At 44.6% G+C, this 23,109-nt stretch overlaps 1 protein-coding gene and 1 long non-coding RNA gene across 6 annotated transcripts in view; one reads left to right on the top strand and one right to left on the bottom strand.

Moving 5' to 3' along the window:
* The window catches only part of LOC128326186 (uncharacterized), a 29,680-nt gene extending 28,824 nt beyond the window's left edge, over positions 1–856 (top strand). The window contains exon 3 of the long non-coding RNA XR_008307879.1: positions 756–856. This is a non-coding gene — a long non-coding RNA (uncharacterized LOC128326186). The remainder of the gene's footprint in view (positions 1–755) is intronic.
* BRF1 (BRF1 RNA polymerase III transcription initiation factor subunit) overlaps positions 1–23,109 on the bottom strand; it is a 310,658-nt gene that overhangs the window by 115,975 nt on the left and 171,574 nt on the right. For 4 of the 5 annotated variants that reach the window (XR_008307877.1, XM_053252511.1, XM_053252537.1 and 1 more), the window contains 4 exons: positions 22,252–22,291; positions 22,076–22,168; positions 18,316–18,567; positions 4,576–4,623 (listed from right to left, as the gene is read on the bottom strand). Coding sequence is in view for 4 of the 5 variants with exons in the window: in XM_053252511.1 (XP_053108486.1) it covers positions 4,576–4,623; positions 18,316–18,567; positions 22,076–22,168; positions 22,252–22,291 (433 nt within the window). In the remaining variant the exon portion in view is untranslated. The remainder of the gene's footprint in view (positions 1–4,575; positions 4,624–18,315; positions 18,568–22,075; positions 22,169–22,251; positions 22,292–23,109) is intronic. The other variant, XM_053252521.1, reaches the window with a different exon arrangement.

Genomic DNA, 23,109 nt, shown 5'->3' with positions numbered 1-23,109 from the left:
GTCTCTGACACTTTTTCTGGACTGTAATTGTGATGTTTTTCAGTTGGATGTTATAGGTTGCATTGGATAAGTACAGCTGGTGAAGGGAATTTTCTTTGTGTTTTCATTTCAGGATGTAAGGGAACCAGAATTTAAGGTCTATCAAAGGGGGTGATTCTTTCCTATACCCACTGTACGATGGGAGCTCTGACTGTGGTGTTCTGTATTTCATTTTGCTCTGTAGCTCAGTCAACCTCCACCACCCATATCATAACCTCCACCACCCATGCCACAGGAAAGAAGGTAGCTGGGGGAAGATTGGGGCAAGCTAAGGGATTTGTGTGACACACAGAGCCTGAGGAGAGAGAGAGAGAGAGAGAGAGAGAGAGAGAGAGAGAGAGAGAGAGAGAGAGAGAGAGAGAGTTTGTTTCAGAGTGAGCCTTGGATTCTTACCTGGGGTATAGATTGGCTAGTTTTTCCCATACCAACCATTCTTCCTGGAAGCTATACTTGCTTTTGGCATGCACAACATTTCTCCATTTGAGAATAAAGGAAAATGTGTAGACACCTTAAAGTGTTAATAGTTCATAGTGGTTCAGATTGGATGTTATAAACTGAGAGCCACACAGTTGATTTGGGTAAACCACAGTAACACTTGGGAAGCTTCCTGCCACCCCCACCCCCCCCCCCCCGCTTTTTTAAACAACATGAAGAAGTTTGTTATGAGTTTGCTTTGACAACTTCCCTCTATGCTGCCTTTATTGATCTCAAAACAGCATTCGATTCTATCTCTCGTGTCAACCTGTGGGAGAAATTGGAAGCCTCCTCCACTGACCAGCGTCTGCTATATTTAATTCGCACCCTGCATCCAGACACGTCACTTAAGGTAAGGTGCAATCCCCAAGGCCACTTTGCAAGACCAGTCTCCACCCAGAAAGGGCATAAAGCAAGGATGCATACTGGCCTCTCCCCTATTCAATTTCTACATTAACACAATGGTGGGCCTACTTAACAACCTGGATTTTCACCTCCCTAAACTTGCTGGGAGACACACAGATGATGCAGTAATCTTTTCAATGACCCCCATCGGCTTTAGGAGAGCACTGAGGGCCCTAACACAGTACTGTAAGGAAGACCTCTTGGAAATTAACTATCATAAAACTAAAATCATGGCCTTTGCCAAAAGGCCCGAAATCCGCTTTTGGCAGCTAGATGGACATACAATTTAGCAGGTCCCATGTTTTAAATATTTGGGGGTAGTTTTTCACTCTGGCAGCTCTGGGAAAGCCCACAGAGAACATGTAATTGAAAATTCCCAGAGGAGCTCCTCCCCTATCATCAAATTCCTGCATACGAGAGGAGGAACAAAACTACTCGCCCAGTTTCTTTATAGCACACAACTGGGTCCCTTCCACAGCTTCACCCCACTGGAATGCGTGCAATCCAAATTCACATATATGCAAAATTTGGGGGGTGGGGTCTGCCCCAATGTACATCATCTTACACTTACATTGAACTGAATTTGCCATTTTGTTGACCACTCATTTGGAGAGATCCTTCTAGATACAACACATGCCATTGTCCAACTGCTCTTACCTTTGAGAAGTTTCTCCTAGTGTTAAGCAAAAATCTACCCTTCTGTTACTTAAGCCTAATAGATTTAGTGTTGCACCCAAGAGCAAGAGGGAACAAGTATTTGTTTCCTTTTGCACTTCCAACAAAAGGAAGTACTTTTTTAGACAGTGCATAATTAAGCTATGGAATTCTCTGCCACAGGATGCAGTGTCTACGACCTTGGATGGCTTTTAAAGGGGCAGACAAATTCACGGAGGATAGGTCTATCAATGGCTACTAGTCTGGTGGCTAGAAGCCACCTCCAGTCTTAGAGGCAAGATGCCTCTAAATACCAGTTGCAAGGGAGCAACAGCAAGAGAGCGGGCATGCTTTTCAGAGGCATCTGGTGGGCCACTGTGTGAAACAGGATGCTGGACTGGATGGGCCTTGGGCCTGATCCAACAGGGCAGTTCTTTGTGTTCCTATTTGTTCCCTTCAGGTATTTGAAAGGTGCCATCATGCACCCACCCTCAATCTTCTCTCCTCCAGGCTAAACATCCCATTTCCTTCAACCTTTCCTCATTCATCTTCAGAGCTGCTAGGTATTTGTAACTTTCCCCTCTCCAATTATACATTCATAAAGAGTTAATGCATTTCTGTCAAACAATACATGGTTGTCTTGTAACACGTTTTCTCATCTTCCTTTTCGCCTCTCATCCTCCTATAAGAAATGTAAAGGTAAAGTGTGCCATCAAGTCAATTTCGAGTCCTGGCACCCACAGAGCCCTGTGGTTTTCTTTTGGTAGAATACAGGGAGGGTTTACCATTGCCTCCTCCCTCACATTATGAGATGATGCCTTTCAGCATCTTCCTATATTGCTGCTGCCCGAAATAGTACCAGTGGGGATTTGAACCGGCAACCTTCAGCTTGTTAGTCAAGCATTTCCCCGCTGTGCCATTAGGTGGCTCATAACAACCCTTATGCCAAATTACAAAATACACCAGGACATTCTACCAATTACTGATTGTTTTATTTTATACCAGTTACTAATGGTTTTATTTTATGGTTCAAAGTTTGTACATGCCTTTAAGGGTGCTCGTCATGTCCATGACGTGATTTGTTATTTTTCACTCTTCAATGGGATCTCTATGCATTTACATCTTTTATTTGCTTTTCATAAGTTATTAGCTTCCCACCCTCCCTGTACACCAAACTTTCAGTAAACTACCACAATTACTGCTCAGTCCGGTCAGGAGGGAAGGTAACTGATTACTTAAGCAGATTATAACTTACAGTAGAAGCCAATTTTAAAAAAACAAAAACTTTTAAGGTCACCAATTTGACCTCTTTGGTTTTGAAGGACTACCTACAGTTTTCATCACTTCCAACAAAACATTAATTCTCCCTCTCCCCCTTGTATTCTGGTGAACATTCTGATTACTGAGCCAATATGCAATCCGATTTACTTTGTAGCATTGGGAACTGTTATATAGGCTCTCTTAAGAATCCAGGGTATCATGTTGCATGCAATTTTTAACTCTTGCGTTCACTGCATTCGTCCAAATTTATCAGCCTTTCAGCTGATGAATGTTCTTTAAAAATACACGTCTAAGGGCAGAATCACGTTACCTGTACTTCTGCAATTTTTTGACAAATTGTTTTGTTTTATGATGCAGCAGCTGAGGCTGCAATTTGAAAGGAGAGACTGACACAAGGAAAGGGGGCTGTTTTTCACACACTGCCATTTTCCTGTATCAAATAGTCCCCCCCCCCCATCCCTCTGTTGTAAGGGAAACTATATCAGTTGCCTTTTTAACCCCAAAAGGGTAAACGCAGCTTGAGGGGAGGTGATTTCAATAAGAAAAGAGTTCAATGTGGAGGGTTAAGCAACCCATGTCCTCAGTAGCCATACTGGGTAAAACAAAAACAAAAATATGTGAAAAGAATGACCCCCTCTTGTCCTGGTAATCCCCGCCCACTTTACCAAGGTGGCGAGAGATATCTCTCTCATACCCTCATAAGTCCTCTTACTTCCAGAGGTGCAGATCCCTCCATTTGAGGAGTCCCACCCTCACCCCCCCAAAACCCTGCTTTTCTGTTCTCCCAAGCATATTTTTGTCCCCAGACTCTCTTCTCCTTGCCAAAAATTTAAGTTGCTCTTCTGTCTCTGTTTGCATCCCTGCTTCCTTCCCTAAGGAGTGTTGGTGACTATGCCCTGCCTGTTTGTGGCAGTGAGGCAGTGTGGGTGAGAATGAGCAGGGTCCCTCCATGTGTGCTTGTATGTTTTCTGTAATCGTGTGCTGCTTCTATAAAAAGGAGACTAATGCTGCAATCCTGTGCATGTTTTCTTGAAAGCAAGACTCACTGAACTCAATGGAATTTATTTCTGAGTAAACGTGCACAGCAGGAAATGACTTGCCTAGCAAGCATGTAGTTGACGGTTTGAATCCCCGCTGGTATGTTTCCCACACTATGGGAAACACCTACATGAGAAACACCTTTCCCAGACTATGGGAAACACCTATATTGGGCAGCAGCAATATAGGAAGATGCTGAAAGGCATCATCTCATACTGTGCAGGAGATGGCAATGGTCACCCCCTCCAGTATTCTATCAAACAAAAATCACATGGCTCTGTGTTCGCCAGGAGCGGACACCAACTCGACGGAACACTTTACTTAAACATGCACAGGCTTGTGCTCTAATAGTGATAAAAGGAAGCTTGTGTTTGTTTCTGATATCTCAGCCATGGAACCAGACACACCCGCCTTTTGTGACCCCTGGCTCTAGCTACCTTTAGTTGTCCTCCACCCCAATGAGCACCAGCCGCCACTGAAGGCTCCCACTGAAGTCTATCATGAGTATCATGCCCTGATGTTGTCTGACATCTCTACAGTCTTGAGTCAGACTGTAGATTCAAGATCATTGTACAAATACAAATATGCAATGTGGCTTAACATCAGCTATTAATTCAAGTGTTTGGAAGATATTACATCTGTTGTGGGCCTTCACAACACCAACACAAAGAACCCATAACATACCTGTTACTGAATCATGCGTAGCCAGCCCTGGCTTACTGAATGTAACATCTGGAATCAAAAGAAAAAATCATCTGTAGCTAGTTTGGGGCCACAAGGGAAACAAAGGTTTCAGAGACAATCTGCTCCTCTCTTGAAGTCACCTTAAAACTTGACTAGTTTTCTATTGGATTCAGAATCGTGCCAATTTGACAAGGTTCAAACTATCTGGAACCACTTCAGGAACTGTTAAAACTCTTATTCATTTTCTAAAATGATTCTGAGCATCTGGTATTTACTTTTAGAATTACTCATGTAAGAAGCTGCTTGAACAGCATAGATCCGGGATACCTTAGAGAGCGCCTTCTTCTGCATGATCCCCACTGAACGTTAAGGTCATCTGAGGAGGTCCATCTCCAGTTACCACCCGTACATCTGGTGGTGACTCAGAGGTGGATCTTCTCTGTAGCTGCTCCTTGGCTGTGGAATGCACTCCCAGCAGAAATCCGTAGCTTGAGTTCATTGTTGGCTTTCAGGAGAGCCTGGCCTTCCAGGGTTTTAAAACTCTTTTAAATGTTTTAATTGCTAATGGTTTTATGCTGTTTTTAAATTGTTCTGTAATGATTTTTAAAAGGATTGATTTGTGGGTTTTATTTTTATGGTTGTGCACCGCCCAGAGCCGTTTGGATGGGGCAGTATACAAATGTAATACATAAATAATAAATACCAACACTGATCGATCTAGCTCAGTATTGTCCGCACTGACTGGCAGTGGCTCTCCAAGGTTTCAGGCAGGAGTCTCTCCCAGCGCTTCCTGGAGTTGCTGCCAGGGAGTGAATCTATCCCACCTTCTGCATGCAAGAAAATACTCTACTACTGAGCTATGGCCTCATCCCATAAGGGAAATGTCTTACAGCAGACAGTGCTCACACGCAGTCACCCATCCAAATGCAAACCAGAATGGACCCTGTTTAGCAATGGGAACAATTCATGCTCACTACTGCAAGACCAGCTCTTCTTCCAAACATGATCAATCACTTCTCAACTGCAAACAAGCAGACTGATCATGTGCCACAACTGCAGGGAAGGTGTGACAGCAATCTTGCAAAAATCAATCAATTGGTGCGTGCATTTGGGCTTAATATTTGTTATTACGTCACACGATATACTCAGTTGGGTGCCTGGCTGACAGTCATTCATGTCACATGTCAAGATCACAACTCAACATCTCCACTGATCAACTGAGGACCATATTCTTCTTCTGCATTATTCAGAAGAAAGTATGAGCCTTCTTCTGCATGATCTTCTGCACATTAAGGTCATCTGAGGAGGTCCATCTTCAGTTACCACCAAAGCATCTGGTGGCGACTCAGAGGCGGGCCTTCTCTGTGGCTGCTCCTGGGCTGTGGAATGCACTCCAGGCAGAAATCCGTAATTTGAGTTCATTATTGGCTTTCAAGAGAGCCCTTAAGACCTATCTGTTTGGCCTGGCCTTCCAGGGTTTTTTTAACTGCTGTGTAAATGTTAGGCCTGGTTCTCCAGGGTTTTTAACTTTTATGCTGTTTTTATAGTTTTGATTTTAATTGTTAATTGATTTTAATTGTTTTTATTTTGATCTAAACCACCCTGAGCCATTTTTGGAAGGGCGGAATATAAATCAAATAAATAAATATTCTGATTCAGTGTCATACACTTAAAAGCCAGCCCCCCCCCAATATATAGTAGGGTTCCAAGATCCTAAATTAGATTCTACAGTATGGCTCATAAGGATGTCTCCTCCTCTCCATAGCTTGGTTTCTTGAACATAACAAGCTTCAGATAATAGTACTACTGTATAAACGTTACTAATAATAATATGGAGCATTCACTAGCATAGCTTTGCTTCACCCTCCCAGTGGGCCTAAAGAGGTCAAAGTCATAAAGAGAGGTCATCTAGGGCAAAATGTAAACCGAATAAAACACACTCAGAGTACCTCATAGCTCTGTGTATTGATCGATCATTTGTCATGCTGTCTTCAGAGCAGTTAACCCCAGCAAAATCCTATCTGTGCTCCTTTGTATCACCTTCTGCCAAGGGCGAAGTTTGCGGCTTCTCAACACAGGTTAATAAATCTTCATCCACAACAAAAAGTGTGATTATGAGTCCTCTGCACTATATGCAGTTTGAGGGGGGCTACAACTTGACATTTCAGTCAATGCAATGATAACTGCTTAAATCATGGTCCTTTAACGGGTTTCATTTTCACTTGAATCCAATGGTAACACCATTTGAACTCCATGTTTTCATTTCCAACAATGGTTTGGTAATGAGCAAGATCAATATGATCACCTTTTATGGTTTATAACAAGAGGTTTCTCAGTTAAAGGAAACTGAGGAGGGAGGAAATGGGCAAGGGAGTAATTCTTTTCGCTAGTTCCTAGTGACTGCTCATCCAAATAATTGACTGCTATAAGCTCAAGAGCAGCAAATAAAGGATGCAATCCATCCACTGACCTAAAGGTCTTTCCCCTTACCCCTCACTACTTATAGGTCAATTTTTACCTATCTCTGTCTCCTGACCCCAATGCTCCTCTCTTGTATGCTGATGGAGCAGCCCATCAAACTGACAGATTAATTTCAGGCGTCTGTGTGTACATAAGGAAAAAAAGGAACCAAAGTCTGGATACACACATACATACGGCTCAACTTCCAACTAGAACGTCAAAAGAAAGCAAACTTAAGGTTGCTACTGAATGCACACGCAGGGGAGGAGCAATTCTCAGCTACCCTCCTTCCCTTGGCAGCCACCTATTATTCTTGAAAATATATCCCTGAGTATTGAGAGCCAGCGTGGTGTAGTGGTTAGAGTGCTGGACTAGGACCAGGGAGATCCGCGTCCAAATCCCCATTCAGCCATAATACTAGCTGGGTGACTCTGGGCCAGTCACTTCTCTCTCAGCCTAGCCTACTTCACAGGGTTGTTGTGAAAGAGAAACTTAAATATGCAGTACACCGCTCTGGGCTCCTTGGAGGACGAGCGGGATATAAATGTAATAAATTAATAATAATAATAATAATAATAATAATAATAATATAGTGTGGGGCTCTCAGGGACATATTTTCAGAATGCACAAGTGTCTGCAAAGGGAAGGGGCAATTGCCAAAAATCTCTCCTTCCCTATGTGCAGGCACGGAAGCATTAACCATGCACAACTCTTAGTGTGGATGTAATCCATTGTTCTTATGTACATCTACTAGAAGGCTGTAAGGCCTTGAAGTCTCCACACCTCTATGCCACAAGATGGACAAAAGGAAGCAATCCAGTTGCTTAATGTGCCCAATGGTAGCCAGTATATGAATTTGTTGCACACGAAAACCTGCAAAGGGAAATGCTTTGTATAAAACAACTTTTGTTGACAACAAAACAGCACGTTCAAACATGCCCAGGTTTTCCAGAAGTGGATGCAACACTGCCAAGTTGATGAGTGGCATTATGGTCTCTCTCAGCTTTGTCCTCCAGGTTTCCAGATCGTGCAGCAGCCCCGCCTCGAGGGTCGGGGAGGAGGCGTTGCAGTCATCTTTCGAGGGACCCTCCCTGTTTCCAGGTGCCCGGTCAGGCAATCTCAGAATTTCGAGTGTTTGTCCTTGAGGGTGGGCCGAGATAGGCTGGGGATTCTGCTGGTGTACCGACCACCCCGCTGCACTTCAGTCTCCCTACCTGAGCTGGCGGGGGTGGTCTCGGAGGTGGCCTTGGGTTCCCCCAAGCTTATTGTTTTGGGGGATTTCAATGTCCACGCTGAGGCTCCCCTAGTGGGTGCGGCTCAGGATTTCATGGCCTCCATGGCAATCATGGGCCTGTCTCAATTGGTATCGGGCCCTACCCATGTGGCGGGACATACTCTGGATCTGGTTTTTGCCAACCGGGAAATAAATGATCTGGAGGTGGGGGAATTTGAGACCACTCCCTTGTCATGGACAGATCATCATCTGGTGGGGTTTAGTTTGACTGCTCCGTCTGCCCTCTGCAGGGGTGGTGGGCCGATTAAGATGGTCCGCCCCCGGAGGCTTATGGATCCGCTTGGATTTTAGACAGCCATCGGGGAGTTTCCAGTGTCCAGAGCTGGTGACCCTGTCGAGGCCTTGATTGATCTCTGGAATGGAGAGATGGCCCGGGCTGTTGACACGGTTGCTCCTAAACACCCTCTCCGGCTTGGTGGAGCCCGTTCGGCTCCTTGGTTTTCCTCGGAGCTTAGGGCGATGAAGCAACTCTGGCGACAGCTGGAGCGACACTGGAGGAAGAATCGTCACGAATCCTACCGAACACAGGCTAGAGCCCATTTTAGGGACTACTCTGTGGCGGTGGGGGCGGCGAAGAAATGCTTTTTCTCCGCCTCCATTGCGTCTGCTCAGTGCAGACAAACAGAGCTTTTTCGTGTGGTGAAAACCTTGCTCCACACATCCCCCCAGACAATGGGGGAGGAGCCATCTACAGCTCTTTGTGATCGGTTTGCCTGTCGCTTTGCAGGTAAAGTCGCTTGCATCCGTGCTGACCTGGACTCCAGAGTTTTGGCAGTTCTGGCAGACGTGCCTCTGGTACCATCTGGTCCCATTTTGTTGGATTCTTTTCGGTTGGTGCGGCCTGAGGATGTGGACAAGATCCTGGGCAGTGTGCGGGCGACTTCGTGCGCTCTTGACCCTTGCCCTTCATGGCTAATAAAAGCTGCCAGGGAGGGGACAGGTAGATGGCTGGAGGTGATCGTTAATGCTTCATTAAGGGAGGGCAGGATGCCATCGTGCCTTAAGGAGGCGGTGGTAAGACCTCTATTAAAAAAGCCCTCCCTTGATCCCTCCAACGTGGACAACTATAGACCTGTGTCTAACCTCCCCTTTTTGGGCAAGATGATGGAGCGTGTGGTGGCGTCCCAGCTGCAGAGGGTCTTGGATGATACGGATTATCTGGACCCTTTTCAATCTGGCTTCCGGCCCGGGTATGGGACTGAGACTGCCTTGGTCGCTCTAGTGGATGACCTACGCCGGGAACTAGACAGGGGGAGTGCATCCCTGTTGGTTCTGCTGGACCTCTCAGCGGCATTCGATACCATCGACCATGGTATCCTTCTGGGCCGCCTCTCGAGTATGGGAATCGGAAGCACTGCATTGCAGTGGTTCCGGTCCTTTCTTGGGGGGAGGGTCCAGAAGGTGGTGCTGGGGGACTACTGCTCGGCCCCGTGGCCGTTGGCCTGTGGGGTCCTGCAGGGATCGGTCTTGTCCCCCATGCTGTTTAACATCTACATGAAGCCGCTGGGAGAGGTCATCCGGAGATTTGGACTGAGTTGTCAGCAATATGCGGATGACACTCAGCTCTATCTCTCCTTGTCATCTGATCCTAGGGAGGCGGTGGATGTCCTGAATCGGGGGCTGGAGGCCGTGATGGGTTGGATGTGGGCTAACAAACTGAAATTGAATCCGGATAAGACGGAGGTACTGTTGGTCAGTAGGAGAGCCAATCGGGATGAGGAGATTTTACCGGTTCTGGATGGGGTTGCACTCCCCTTGAAGGAGCAAGTACGCAGCTTGGGGGTACTACTGGACCCGGCTCTGCTTTTGGAAGCTCAGGTGGAGGCGGTGGCCAGGGGTGCCTTTGCATGGCTTCTGCTGGTGCGCCAGCTGCGTCCCTTTCTCGAGAAGGCAGATCTGGCCACGGTTACCCACGCCTTAGTCACGTCGCGGCTGGATTACTGTAACGCACTCTACGTGGGGCTGCCCTTGAAGAATATCCGGAAACTGCAGCTAGTGCAAAACGTGGCAGCGAGGGTTTTATCCGGAGCTGCCCATTGGGAACATATCACCCCCATTTTGAAAGAGCTGCACTGGCTGCCAGTTCGTTTCCGGGTCCAATTCAAGGTGCTGGTTTTGACCTTTGAAGCCCTAAACGGTTTGGGCCCGGGGTATTTGAGGGACCGCCTGCTCCCAAGGGTTGCTGCCCGCTTGACGAGGACATCTGAGGGGGCCCTGCTCCAGGTGCCGACAATGAGGGAGGCCCAGCTGTTGTGCACTCGGGACAGGGCCTTCTCTGTTGCTGCCCCCAGACTCTGGAATGCTCTCCCAGTGGCCATTCGTTCCTCGGACTCCATCACAGCTTTTAGAAAGCTTTTAAAGACTTGGCTTTTTACTCAGGCTTTTACATGATTGTTTTCTACTGCGGCTTCTCTGTGTTTTTATTTGTTGTATTTGTTGTATTGTTTTTATGCCTGTTTTTATATGTTTTTATACTTTTAACATGATGTTTTTATTGTCTTTTTATTGTATGTTTTTAACTTTTGTAAACCGCCTTGGGGTTATCTTTTTAACGAAAGGCGGTATATAAATGCAAAAATAAATAAATAAATAAATAAATAAATAAATAAAATGTTCAGCGAAAGAACCTGCAAAGCCAGAAAAGACACAGCTGTGTCCTTAAGGTGGTGCATTGCTGATGTTTAAAACGTGAGATGCTAGGTCTTGATATGTAATCCAGCCTTTCAAAAACCAATAGCAAAGATGAAGAACTTCACTATTATTATTAATCATTCTGCTCACTCCCAGCAATACTCCCAATGTTCTCTCTAATTTTTTAATCTGTGTGCGGAATGAGTTTTGTTCTGAGCGGCAGTATCAAGGCAGTGTGCGCGCACATGCAGAGTGGGGCCTTCACAATTAAACCTAAGTGGGATCTAAAATTAACTGTGAGTGGACATCAAAAAACATGTGAGTATGCACAAAGGTGCACACCTTAGGGGGGAACACTGCTCCCAAAATGGTTTATGAGGCACAAAACACAATACCAATTACATAATATATAATTAAACATTTAAACATTAATCCAGATACATAATAATGAAAGTTCTAAAACTATACTAAATTCAGAGTCGCCAGAGGACAGTTTCTTACTCCAGGACAGGGATGCACAAGTTCAGCCCGTCTTCAGATGTTGGACCACAACTTCCATTAACCTTGACTATTGGCCAGTGTGGCTCGGGATGATGGGAGTTATAGGAAAACAGCTGGAGGGCCCAAGTTGTACAACCCTGCTCCAGGGGGACAGGCAGAGAAACATTCCACAGGAAAGAGAATGCCCTCCAGAACAGGATCGTTTCCTAAAAGAGGGCAATGATGTAGGAGGGAGTTCCAGAGATGGGACGCTATTACCAAGAAGGCTCAAGTCCTTGTTGCTGCCCAGTGGACTGGTGGCATCCTCAGCAGAGCCTCTTGGGATGACCTTAAAGCAGGGGTGCACAATTCAAATGCCCTGGTGGGCTGGAAGCAACAATGACTTGGTGTGGTGGTGACAAGGTAAATTTTCAGCGCATTATTTATTATATTAAAATTAATTATTAAAAATACTAATGAAGTGAGGGGGCAGAGGGTTGGAGTCAGGGGAAAGGCGAGGGAAAAGAGGAATGGTGTCAGTGGGCTCCGGTGTGCAGGTGAGGGAATCTGGTCTCAAGAAGTCAACTGCGCTGAGCTGTTGCTGCTGGTCAGCAGCACAGGAGAAGGATTCTTCATGACTCCTGTCATTGCTGCAGGATACTCCTACTTGAGAGCCAGCAAAAAAGATCCCATGGGCCACATCTGCCCCGCAGGCCTCATGTTGGGCAGGCCTGCCTTAAAGCATAGGGTGGGCCATAATGGAGAAAGTACACCTTCAGGTAGCCAGGTTTCAAATCACACAGACTTTAAATTGTGCACAAGAATCAACTGCTAACTAGCTCTTTCAGAATTGGTGTGATATAAGCCTCTTTGGCCAGTCCCAGTTTAGGACACCATGTTCTGACCCAGCTGCCATTTCCCAACTGTCTTTAGTGTCAGCACCACATAGAGCAATTTACAACAATCTAGAGGTCAAAGTCAAGGGCAGTGGAGCAGCTCTTTATCTTCTGGGAGATGATGCAATTCCAGGACCGGATGCACCAGGTCACCTTTAGGGTCTAAAACGCTGCAAATTTTCCTCATAAATCAGACTCAACCACTTACTAAAAAACCCCAAAGAAATGCACAGGTTGTCATTAGCCCTGCATATCTGACAGGCATGAAGGTTTCTGCACTCTAAAACCATTCCTAGCTGCCTGCACTTGAACCTTTTGTCACTGAAAAGAGCAAAAGATTTTACATGCAACTAACATGTTATTAAGAAGAAAATCACTTCACCTACTATTTGTAGCAAAGGCTCCAGATACTGAAAACTATAAATGGAACAGTTGGGCAGAGGGGGTGGGGGTGCATGTTCAATGCTATTCTGTAGATTGCAGCAAGATACTCACTTCTCATTAATGATATAATGAAGGCTCAATCACAGATACAATAAAGACTTAAAATTTATGAGCTGTACACACAGGTTTGATTCAAAAGGTTTGCTTTCACTGAGATTTATGATCACCCATTTAGAGAGACCTTTCCAGCATGATACGGTACATGGAATATACATTAAGAGCAAGCCGAGAAATCAATTTGCACATGTTCAGGGTTTGTATTTGGGCACCTGCATACTTAAGTGGTCATGCACTAAAGGATTTTGGCAAGTCGTGCTAAGGGACAAAAATAATGCATGCCTCAATAAGGTCAAAGAGGGGAATGGATGGGATCAGGGACGTTTTAAAGAAGAAATACAATCTACCCTAAGGCAAAAAAGCAAAATGAAGACAAGTAATTTTTAAATGCACAACTGTATATGTTCAAGTAAATGGCCAAAGAGAGTACAGGTGGACCTCGTTATGCATGGTCCCGACACCCGAGGTTGGGTAATGGAGACTCGACCTTGGTATACGTGCTTTTAAAAATTTGTGTATCGGAGGTCATCTCTGGCCACCATTTTGCTAAACTGATGTATTTTGTGGCTCTTTCTTGAGGGGGGCAGGAAACAATTTCCCCCATGATTTTCACGGGGGAATGATGAAATTGTGGCTTTGGGGGGGGCATTGCTGGACAGCTGGAGCCCTGCAAACCACGACACGTTATTTCTCTAATTTCTGCCTCTTAGAGATCTTTTTACCCTTTTTTCAACCCCAAAGAACCTAACCTCACCTACTCCCCATTGCCACTGATTTAATGTCTCCTTATTTGCAGTTGTGTTATACACAGAAATTGGCAGGAATGGACCACCCCCCGCCAAGAATAACAAGGTCCACCTATACAGAAATGACCTAAACTGTCTTAGCATGCTCCTTAGGGTACAAGCTCTGTAGGTCCAAATTTCCAATATGGTGTTGCTGCTGTTATTGTTATTGATTACATTTATAAACCGCCCCATCGAAAGGCTCTGGGCGGTGTACAAGTTTTAAAAGACATAAAAACACACACCATTTAAAACACGGTGCTCAAAACAATTTAAAAACAATTCAAAACCATTTAAAGCCAATTAAAAAACTTTTTAAAACAATTTAAAAACCTTGGAAGGCCAGGCCAAACAAGTAAGTTCTTAGGGCTCTTTTAAAGGCCGACAGCGAGCCTAAACTGCAGATATCTGCCGGAAGTGCATTCCATAGGCCAGGAGCAACTACAAAAAATGCCTGGTACTGGCGGTAACTGGAGACGGACCTCTCCAGATGACCTCAACGTGCAATGGGGAACATACAGAAGAAGGTGCTCTCTAAGGTAGCCTGGACCCAAGCCATTCAGGGCTTTAAAGGTAATAACCAGCACTTTGTATTTCACCCAGAAATATATCGGCAGCCAGTGCAATTGCTTTAAAACAGGCATAATATGGTCTCTCCAGGTTACCCCAGAGACCAGTCTGGCTGCTGCATTTTGAACTAAACAAAGTTTCCGAACTACTTACAAAGGCATCCCCATGAAGAGTACATTGCAATAGTTGAGCCTGAGGTTACCAGCTGATGCACCACTGTTTTGAGATCGTTCTCTTCAAGGAATGGACACAGCTGTCGAATCAGCCAAAGTTGATAGAAAGCACTCCTGGCCACAGACTCTACCTGAGATACCAGGGTGAGGCCTGGATCCAAGAGCACTCCCAAGCTGCGTACCTGTTCCTTCTGGAGCAGTGTAACCCCATCCAGCACAGGAAGATCTAACTCATTCCCTCAAATTCCGATCCCCCACAATGAGTACCTCCATCTTGCTTGGATTCAGCTTCCAGTTTTTATCCCTCATCCAGCCCATTACTGCCTGTAGGCAGACATTTAGGGAGTGAATGCCATTTCCTGATGATGATGGTGGTGGTGGTGGTGGTGATTTTGATAAGGAGAAATAGGTTTGGGTGCCATCAGCATACTAAACACCTACTAAATGCCCCGATGACCTCACCCAGCGGATTCATGTAGATGTTAAAAAGCATTGGTGACAGAATGGAGCCCTGAGGGATTCCATATATATAATTGCTCCCGTTTTGAAGAGGAATTGTCACCAAGCTCCACCATCTGAGATCTGTCTGAGAGATAGGAGCAGAATCACTGCAAAGCAGTGCCCCCTATCCCCAGTTCTCTCAGGCGATTAATAAGGATACCATGGTCGATGGTACTGAATGCCTCCGAGAGATCCAAAGAACCAACAGAGTCATACTCCCTCTGTCGATTCCCTGGTAAAGGTCATCCATCAGGCCAACCAAGGCAGACTCAACCCCATAGCCTGCTCTAAAGCCAGTTTGAAATGGTAGTTAGCCACCACTCTCTCAATCACCTTGTCCAACTATGGGAGATTGGAGACTGGCCTATAACTATCCATCACTGGGCGATCTAGGGAAGGCTTCTTAAGAAGTAGTCTAATCATTGCTTCCTTCAAACTAGGAGGCATCCTTCCCTCCCTCAGTGATGAGCACTGTTCTCGCTAAGTTATGCGCACATGCACACATTCACAAGTTTTTGGATGTCCGCTCAGTTCAATTTAGATCCTGCTCAGGCTGAATCAGGAAGGCCCCATTCTGAATGCATGTACACACACACTGCCTTGATACTGCTGCTCAGAACAAAACTAATTCCACAAAAGATGAAAAAAATTAGAGGGACCACTGGCAATGAGTTAATGATATTAACTAGGCCATCTCCAACAATTTCCCTGCTAGATAGAAGCAGCCAAGTTGGGCAAGGATCCAAAGAACAAGTGTTAGGCCGCACCGCCCCAAGCAGCTTGTCCAAGTCATGAGGCATCACAGACTGAAACTGATACAATCTAATACTGCAAGAGGGATTGCTGGACATCACCTTAATAGACTCTGCAAAAAAGGTGGAGTCTAAGTCATCCTGAATACAGGAGAATTTGTCCACAAAGAACCCATTAAAAGCATCACAGCAGAACAAAGTCTCCAGGGATTGGTTTGAAATTGAAGGAGCCTGAATCAAACTCCCCAAAACCCGGGACGGCTCTGCTGAAGGTGAACCTGCAGAAGCAATGCACGCAGACCAAAATTGGCGTTTTGTCGCATGCACCACTTCCGCATAAACCTTCAAATGGGCTCTATGCGGTTTCTTGTCAATTTCAAGCCGAGTTCTCCTCCACTTGCACTCCAGTTGCCTTCCTTGCTGCTTAAGACCCTGCAACTCCTCTGTATACCAAGGGGCCACTCTTAAAGCAGGTCGGAAGGGACACTTAGGAGAGATCGTGTCTACTGCTCTGGTGAGTTCCTGATTCCAGGTTCCCACCAGGGCAACAACAGAATCACTAGCAGGACCAACATTAAAACCCTCCAAGGCTTTTTGGCATCCTACTGGGTCCAGCAGCTGTCTTGAGCAGACCATCTCAATAGGTCCTCCACTCCTGAAGGGCTGGGTTGTGGCTGTGAAACCAACCTTAACAAGATAGTGGTCTGTCCATGACAATGGGGAAACCACCGGATCCCCCACCCACGGAACACCCCCCTGATCCAAACAAAAGACCAAATCGAGTGTGTGGCCGGCAACATGAGTTGGTCCTGAAACTAGTTGGGATTGGCCCATAGTTGTCATAGCCGCTATGAACTCCTGAGCTGCACCAGACAAGTCATTCTCACGATAGATATTGAAGTCCTCCAGCACTAAAAGTCTGGGTAACTCCAACACCAACTCCGAGACCAGCTCCATCAGCTCAGTTAGGGGGGCAGTGGGGTGGACGGAACACCAAGAGAATCCCCAATCTATCCCTAGTTGCCAACCTCAGAAAGACACACTCAATATAAGTCAACTGCCGCACATGGGCCCTGGTAAGGGAAATGGTATTCTTATGAACCACAGCCACCCCGCCCGCCCACCCACTAGCCTGCTCCACAACAGAGTAGCCTGGTGGAAGAAGCTGGGCTCAGTGGGCCACTAGCCTCCCCCATCCAGGTCTCTGTTATTCAAGCCAGGTCGGCTCCCTCATCCATGATCAAGTCATGGATGATTTCGGTCTTATTCTGAACTGACCTGGCATTGCAAAGGAGCAAGGCTAGGTTCTGTGGGAAGATAGAACTGCTCCCTGAGGCCAGAGAGCTGACAGGGCAGCCGGAAAGGGAAACAGTTACTAAATTTCTGGTTTTTCTTCCCCTGTAATGGCCAGCTGCTCTGCCAATGCTAATTCTTCTATTCCCCACTAGAACAGTAATAGCTGCCCCAGAGCTGCCAGACATACCATTTATTTGCCAGCACCAGGATGCAATCTACATGAGATCAAAATTTAGTGGGCTTCTGATTGTCAAGAGGTGCATTTGGGGTAGTGTGCAGGAGTAGTGGGAAGGAAGTCAGTGCACAAAGTCAATAGAGACTTGAGATTCAGAGAGGACTGGGACCAGGAGTGGCATGGAGGGCCATAGGAACAAGGGGGATATTAGTTATTTCCAGAAGAAAGAAGGACAGAAACTGTTTATTGACTGAAACTAGAAGAAGCAAGCAAGCTTTGCAATAACATAGCATTCCCCATCAAGCAACAAGAGTTTTCTGCATCAAAAGTGTTACTCTATCAACATTGTTAGTTGGATTAAAGACATAATCTAAGAACAAAAGAAGAGTTCTATAGGATCAAGCCAACAGTTCATATAGTCTAGCATTTAGTGGCCTGCCACATGCTTCCAGGAGCAAAATTTTGGTGCTTTTCTTCCTCAGTTGGGGGGCAGGGAGCATTATGCATTGTATACAGGCTGATAAAGAAAACCAAGGCTGGTAAAGAAAACTGAGTGCAGGAGTATGTACAGTATATTAAAGTAATGGCAACAATAAGGAGAAAAACAGGCCAAGTCTTCTCATTTAATCCTTCTCAGGAAGGTAACAAAAACAATCTCTGTTAAATATATGAGCACACATACTAGTATGTAAGCCATTCATTTCAAATATATTTTCAAGAAAAATCCAACATAATATCAGTTTAAAAATGGGGAAAGTGCAACAGTAAGACTGTATCAGCACTAGTGATGTAGGACAGAAGGTTTTCCACTGCCAAAGTTTTTGGGATTGCAAGTAAAGTGCCAAATTAGATTATGATCTATTTAGGGGGTCGGGAATTTTGAATAGTAAAATTCTCTGAATGCAAAAATAAAAAAAAGTCCAGAAATTTTTCCAATAAATCTTTTCCCCCAGAAAATCTGCATCACTGATCACCAGACGATTATGAAACGAATTAGAGTGCCCGTATCATCTATTCCCTGCTTGACTGCCATAAATTCTCTCACACCATTTTGAAGCTTTCCGTCCATGAGACCACTGGTTTAATGCAAAATACTAACACAACAGTTGCCCACCATAATCATTTCACAGAACACCTAAACAACTTGGTACAAAAGTAGAATTCCACGGTGAACAGACACAATCTCCCCATGATTCACAATTCAGTTTAAATCAGCTCATACTTACTGTGGTCCCGATCCTTAGTTAATATACACTCTTTTATAGACTCCGTTATCCCAAGACTGGCAGCGGTGGGGAGGGGGCCAAGCAAAGACTCCAGGGCAGGTGGCCTTACAGGAGCTTCTTTTTCCTTTAATCTCTCTTTGTTGAGAAGTTCACTGTAAAAATCCTTGTTTAAATGATTTGCAGCAGCTTCCAGTTCTTCATCTTCTCCATCATCCTCTCCAAATATACTTGAGGTATTATCATCCATGCAATCTTTAAGGGAAGAGGATCAAATAATTTCATCTATTATGTTAAGCAGAGGTGTGCTATTTCTTGTCAGCAAGTTCGTTAAGACTCCTAAGATCCCCCATGATCATTGTTAACTTCTCGCATTGAGATCTTACAGCAGTTCATTATATAAGAACATAAGAACAGCCCTGCTGGCTCAGGCCCAAGGCCCATCTAGTCCAGCATCCTGTATCACACAGTGGACCACCAGATGCCACTGGGAGCCTACAGGCAGGAGTTGAGGACATGCTCTCTCTCCTGCTGTTCCTCCCATGCAACTGGTACTCAGAGGCATCCTGCTTTTGAGGCTAGAGGTGGCCTATAGCCCTCCAACTAGAAGCCGTTGATAGACCTCTCCTCCATGAAGTTATCCAAACCTCTCTTAACACCATAAAGGTTGTTGGCTGTCACCACATCTTGTGGCAGAGAATCCCACAAGTTGATTTTGTGTTGTGTGAAAAAGTTTGTTGGACTTCCATTTGTTGGACTTAAATTTCTTGGCAACCAATTCCATGGGATAACCCCTGGTTCTAGTGTTATGGGAGAGGGAGAAGAATTTCTCTCTCCACTTTCTCCACACCATGCATGATTGTATAGACCTCTATCATGTCTCCCCGCAGTCATCTTTTTTCTAAACTAAAAAGCCCCAGGTGTTGTAGCCTTGCCTCATAAGAAAGGTGCTCTAGGCCCCTGATCATCTTGGTTGCCCTCTTCTGCACCTTTTCCAGTTCTACAATGTCCTTTTTTAGATGTGGTGACCAGAATTGTACGCAGTATTCCAGGTGTGGCCACACCATAGTTTTGCATAAGGGCATTATAATATTAGCAGTTTTATTTTAGATCCGCTTCCTAATGATCCCTCGCATGGAATTGGCCTTTTTTACAGCTGCCGCACATTGAGTCGACACTTTCAACGAGCTGTCCACCACAACCCCAAAAGCCCCCTCCTGGTCACTGACAGCTCAGATCCCATCAACGTATAGCTGAAATATTACACTTCTTATCAAAAGAACAGAATGCCAGTGCCAAAAAGCCAGAAGCTCTGGTTCATTTTTACCACTCTTTTTTTTTTAAACAGAAAATAACCAGTAGTACTTCCAACATATCAGCAACCATTTATACTATATAAGTAATGGTAGACTCTATGCCTCAGTGTTCTGAGATTATTTCATATTTCAGTAAGAGACTGACCATTTTCTTACAAATCCAACCAGCTAATCTATATCCATCCTTTCTGTACTTCCACCCAATGTGGCAACATAATAATAGAACATAATAAACTACCTTATACTGAGTCAGACCACTGGTAAAAATTTATTTAAATAATTAAGTGTTTCTCTCTGGGCTTGGTCATACCTCAGCAGAGACACTTTGGTTTAGAAGATAGGAACCTCCCAGACCATTTACTATGACGACTCCCAAGAAAATGCTCACACCCTACCATTCCATATAAACAACTTATTAAGAACCCACCACAAATCAAGGATAAGATGTGGCAGCTTATATTCAGCAGGCTGAAGGTGCCCAGACTTCCAGTGAAGATCTGAAGACCCCGTACAATCTAACATAATCACTTTTACACTATTTCTTTGGTCAGCACTGTTCATTTCTAATTACAGGTATTTTGAAATCTAGTTTGTCCAGATTTATCTTGTTCCACTACGTCACAGCTTGTTCACCATTTGCTGACAAATATCTTAATTAGTTCAAACCCAAGTTCCCCAACTTTTGAGTACCCCTAATTGGTTATCCCCTTCTGTTCATGTGCTTGATACATGTTGTTTTCCTTTAGGTCCACTATATGTCACCTGTGGTTCTTGTTTTTCTGTGTCGATGTGGAAATCCCTCCTCACCCCCTCTATGTTGTAAAGCCGAATACTTCCTGAGCAATTGCCTGTCTACCAGTGTCGCCATATCCTGAGCTAAGAAATGCCTATCAGCAACACTGACAGTAAGAGGACAGATTTAGGTCTATATTCTTTTCTGTAGCCTGAAATCTTGGCCAAGCTAAAGCTTCTACCTTCCCCAATATACAATTATTTCTACAACTAGAGTAAAATTACATCCTAACACATCCAGCTCACTGTACACTGACTGTCAGCAGGAGTCTTTCCTAGCCTCACCTCTGCATACAAAGCAGATACTCTACTTTGATGCTCAGATGCATAACTGAGCTATGGTCCCATCCTCTAATCAGACTGATTCAAATGGGCCAATTTGTAATGCATAAACTAAATGTGCAGATACGTTTGCCGTTTATACTGTGAACCACCCTGGGACTTTTTTGTATAGGGCAGTATACAAATGTAAGTACTCACTTACTAAATAAAGAAGATAAAAATTTAGTAACTCCACTACTTTCCAGTTATATGCAAGATTGAGGGTGTGTTGCCGTTAAGAGTCGAGTTCATAAAGGAGCCTGTGAACCGACCACCAGAGGACCCCAAATGACTGTAGCAGCTATAAGTACAGTGCCTGCAGAATGGCAACCCATCCTCCCCGCACCAGCCCTCTGAATGCTACTTGCAGTGATGAACAGCAGAGAGAAATAAAGATGTGACTATGGTTTTCTTGTTCCTTGCTTATTTATCAGAACCTTTATACCATGCTTTTCCACCTTGCAAGATCATCTGTCATTAGCAGATAACAGCTGGCTCAATTGTGGCCTTGAAGTAACCAAGTAAAATTCTAAGAGGGTCAACTGCTAGAACTGCCACCCGGCATCTCAAATATTGCAGTCTATCAAAGAGGGGCTTTCTCCTAGCTCAAGCAGTTTCCCAAATAGCTGCTGGAGGATCTGCTCTCAGCAGTACAACATTGGGCTTTAGGCAAAAAAAGATTATGCCTCCAGAAAATCCAATTATGCCTTCAGAAAATCCACCCTTAAAGTTGCAAGTCCCCCATCTCTTGATTCAAAACTCCCTCCCTAAGAAGCCTCCATAAGCAATGAAATGATTCCAATGCCTAAATGTACACACTAATTGACATCATTCTGCATGCTTTGGTTTTTGTTTTATTTTTAAATCCATGGAGTCAGATATGGATGATGCCATCAGCACTCCTTTTACTTCTTCTTTGGATTTCCAGGTTTTTGCAAATTTTGCAAATTTTTGGCAACTGTGAACAACCAAAAGGCTGAGGAAAAGGATGAAGCTATTCAAATCCCATCCACCAGTCCTCTCCAATAGGAGCAACCATGTTTGATCTCTTTCCCACTCTAACAGCCAGTTTATTTCTTTCCCAGTGCTCTTTAAAATGAAATTCAGAGTGCTCAACTCACTTAAATTAGGACTGATAGCATTGGCAGAGATAACAAACACTCCCCTCTTCTGCTAAAGCCTCCATCTTGTGTCCATCCTTGCCTATCTAGCTCACAATTGGAAGACTTCCTGCTTCTCTATAGTCAAGCTTGCTACATTTATACATCTGAATTATACACCTGAAATAAAAACATGCTCTAAAGTCACTGTCATATTTAACTTTAGATACTTACCATCTTTGCTATAATTTGCATAAACTCCTTTTGCTTTTGGCCTGCTATTTTCTAATTCAATCTCTATTTCATCTTGGTAGCTTGATATTTCACCTGCAGTAAATACAGAGAAATGTCACCAATATGCAAAGGATATGTGGCATAAACAAGAATGTTCTATGAAATGTAGCCCTTACCTTCTAATTCTTCAAGCTTCTTTGACAGTTCCTTCTCAAGCTGGAGAAAGCGAGAAATGAGCAAAAGAATTAAAATGGGAAAGCAAGAACATTTACAAATACCAAGAACTATACACTATATAAAGTACATGCCAGACCATATTAAAATTAGCATTAAAACTCCTCTTGATCTCAGTGAATAAGGATTCTATGCAGAGAGGTTCAAACTGAGCAAGACAGTTTTATGATTGAGAGGAACTAGAAACTAGATTTAAAATACTCCGTGAAGTTTTTATTTATTATAGCACTATTTCTTTCAGTTGCTCTGATGGAACGAGCTTGGGTTTTGAGTGTTCTGAGTGGGATGGGTGGCGAGAGGCAGTGGTAGGTACCTTTAAAAATCATTATCTCAGTACCACTCACACCTGCACCCCACCCAGCATCTCGTGCCAAGGCTGCCCCATCTACAGAGCTCTTCTGACCTCTGCGCACAGTGCATAGAGGCCAGAAGAGTGCCATAGATGGGGCAGCCTTGGCACAAGATGCTGGGAGGGGTGCAGGTGTGAGTGGTACCGAGATAATGATTTTTATAAGTACCTACCACCGCCCACCCTGGCATCACTTGGAACACTCGAAATGTTCTGGCTCGGAACAGGGTAATTCTGCTCTGAGCTCGAAACAGGCCCTTCATTTGAAGGGTACTCTATTTTGAGCTTGAAACAATTGCAACGACCCGTGTTGAATCGGAATGTTCGGAGCTTGGAACATTCTGCACATCCCTATTGTGTAGTGTGAGTAGGGAAGTGACAGAACTCACACAGACCACAGGTTCAAAACAAACAAAAATAAAATTTATTTTTAATAGATGTTTCTGAGGTT

This window comes from Hemicordylus capensis, chromosome 1 (assembly GCF_027244095.1).
Source record: "Hemicordylus capensis ecotype Gifberg chromosome 1, rHemCap1.1.pri, whole genome shotgun sequence".
Taxonomy (NCBI): domain Eukaryota; kingdom Metazoa; phylum Chordata; class Lepidosauria; order Squamata; family Cordylidae; genus Hemicordylus; species Hemicordylus capensis.
Note: the sequence above shows the minus strand (reverse complement) of the source record. Positions and strands in the feature narration are given on the sequence as shown.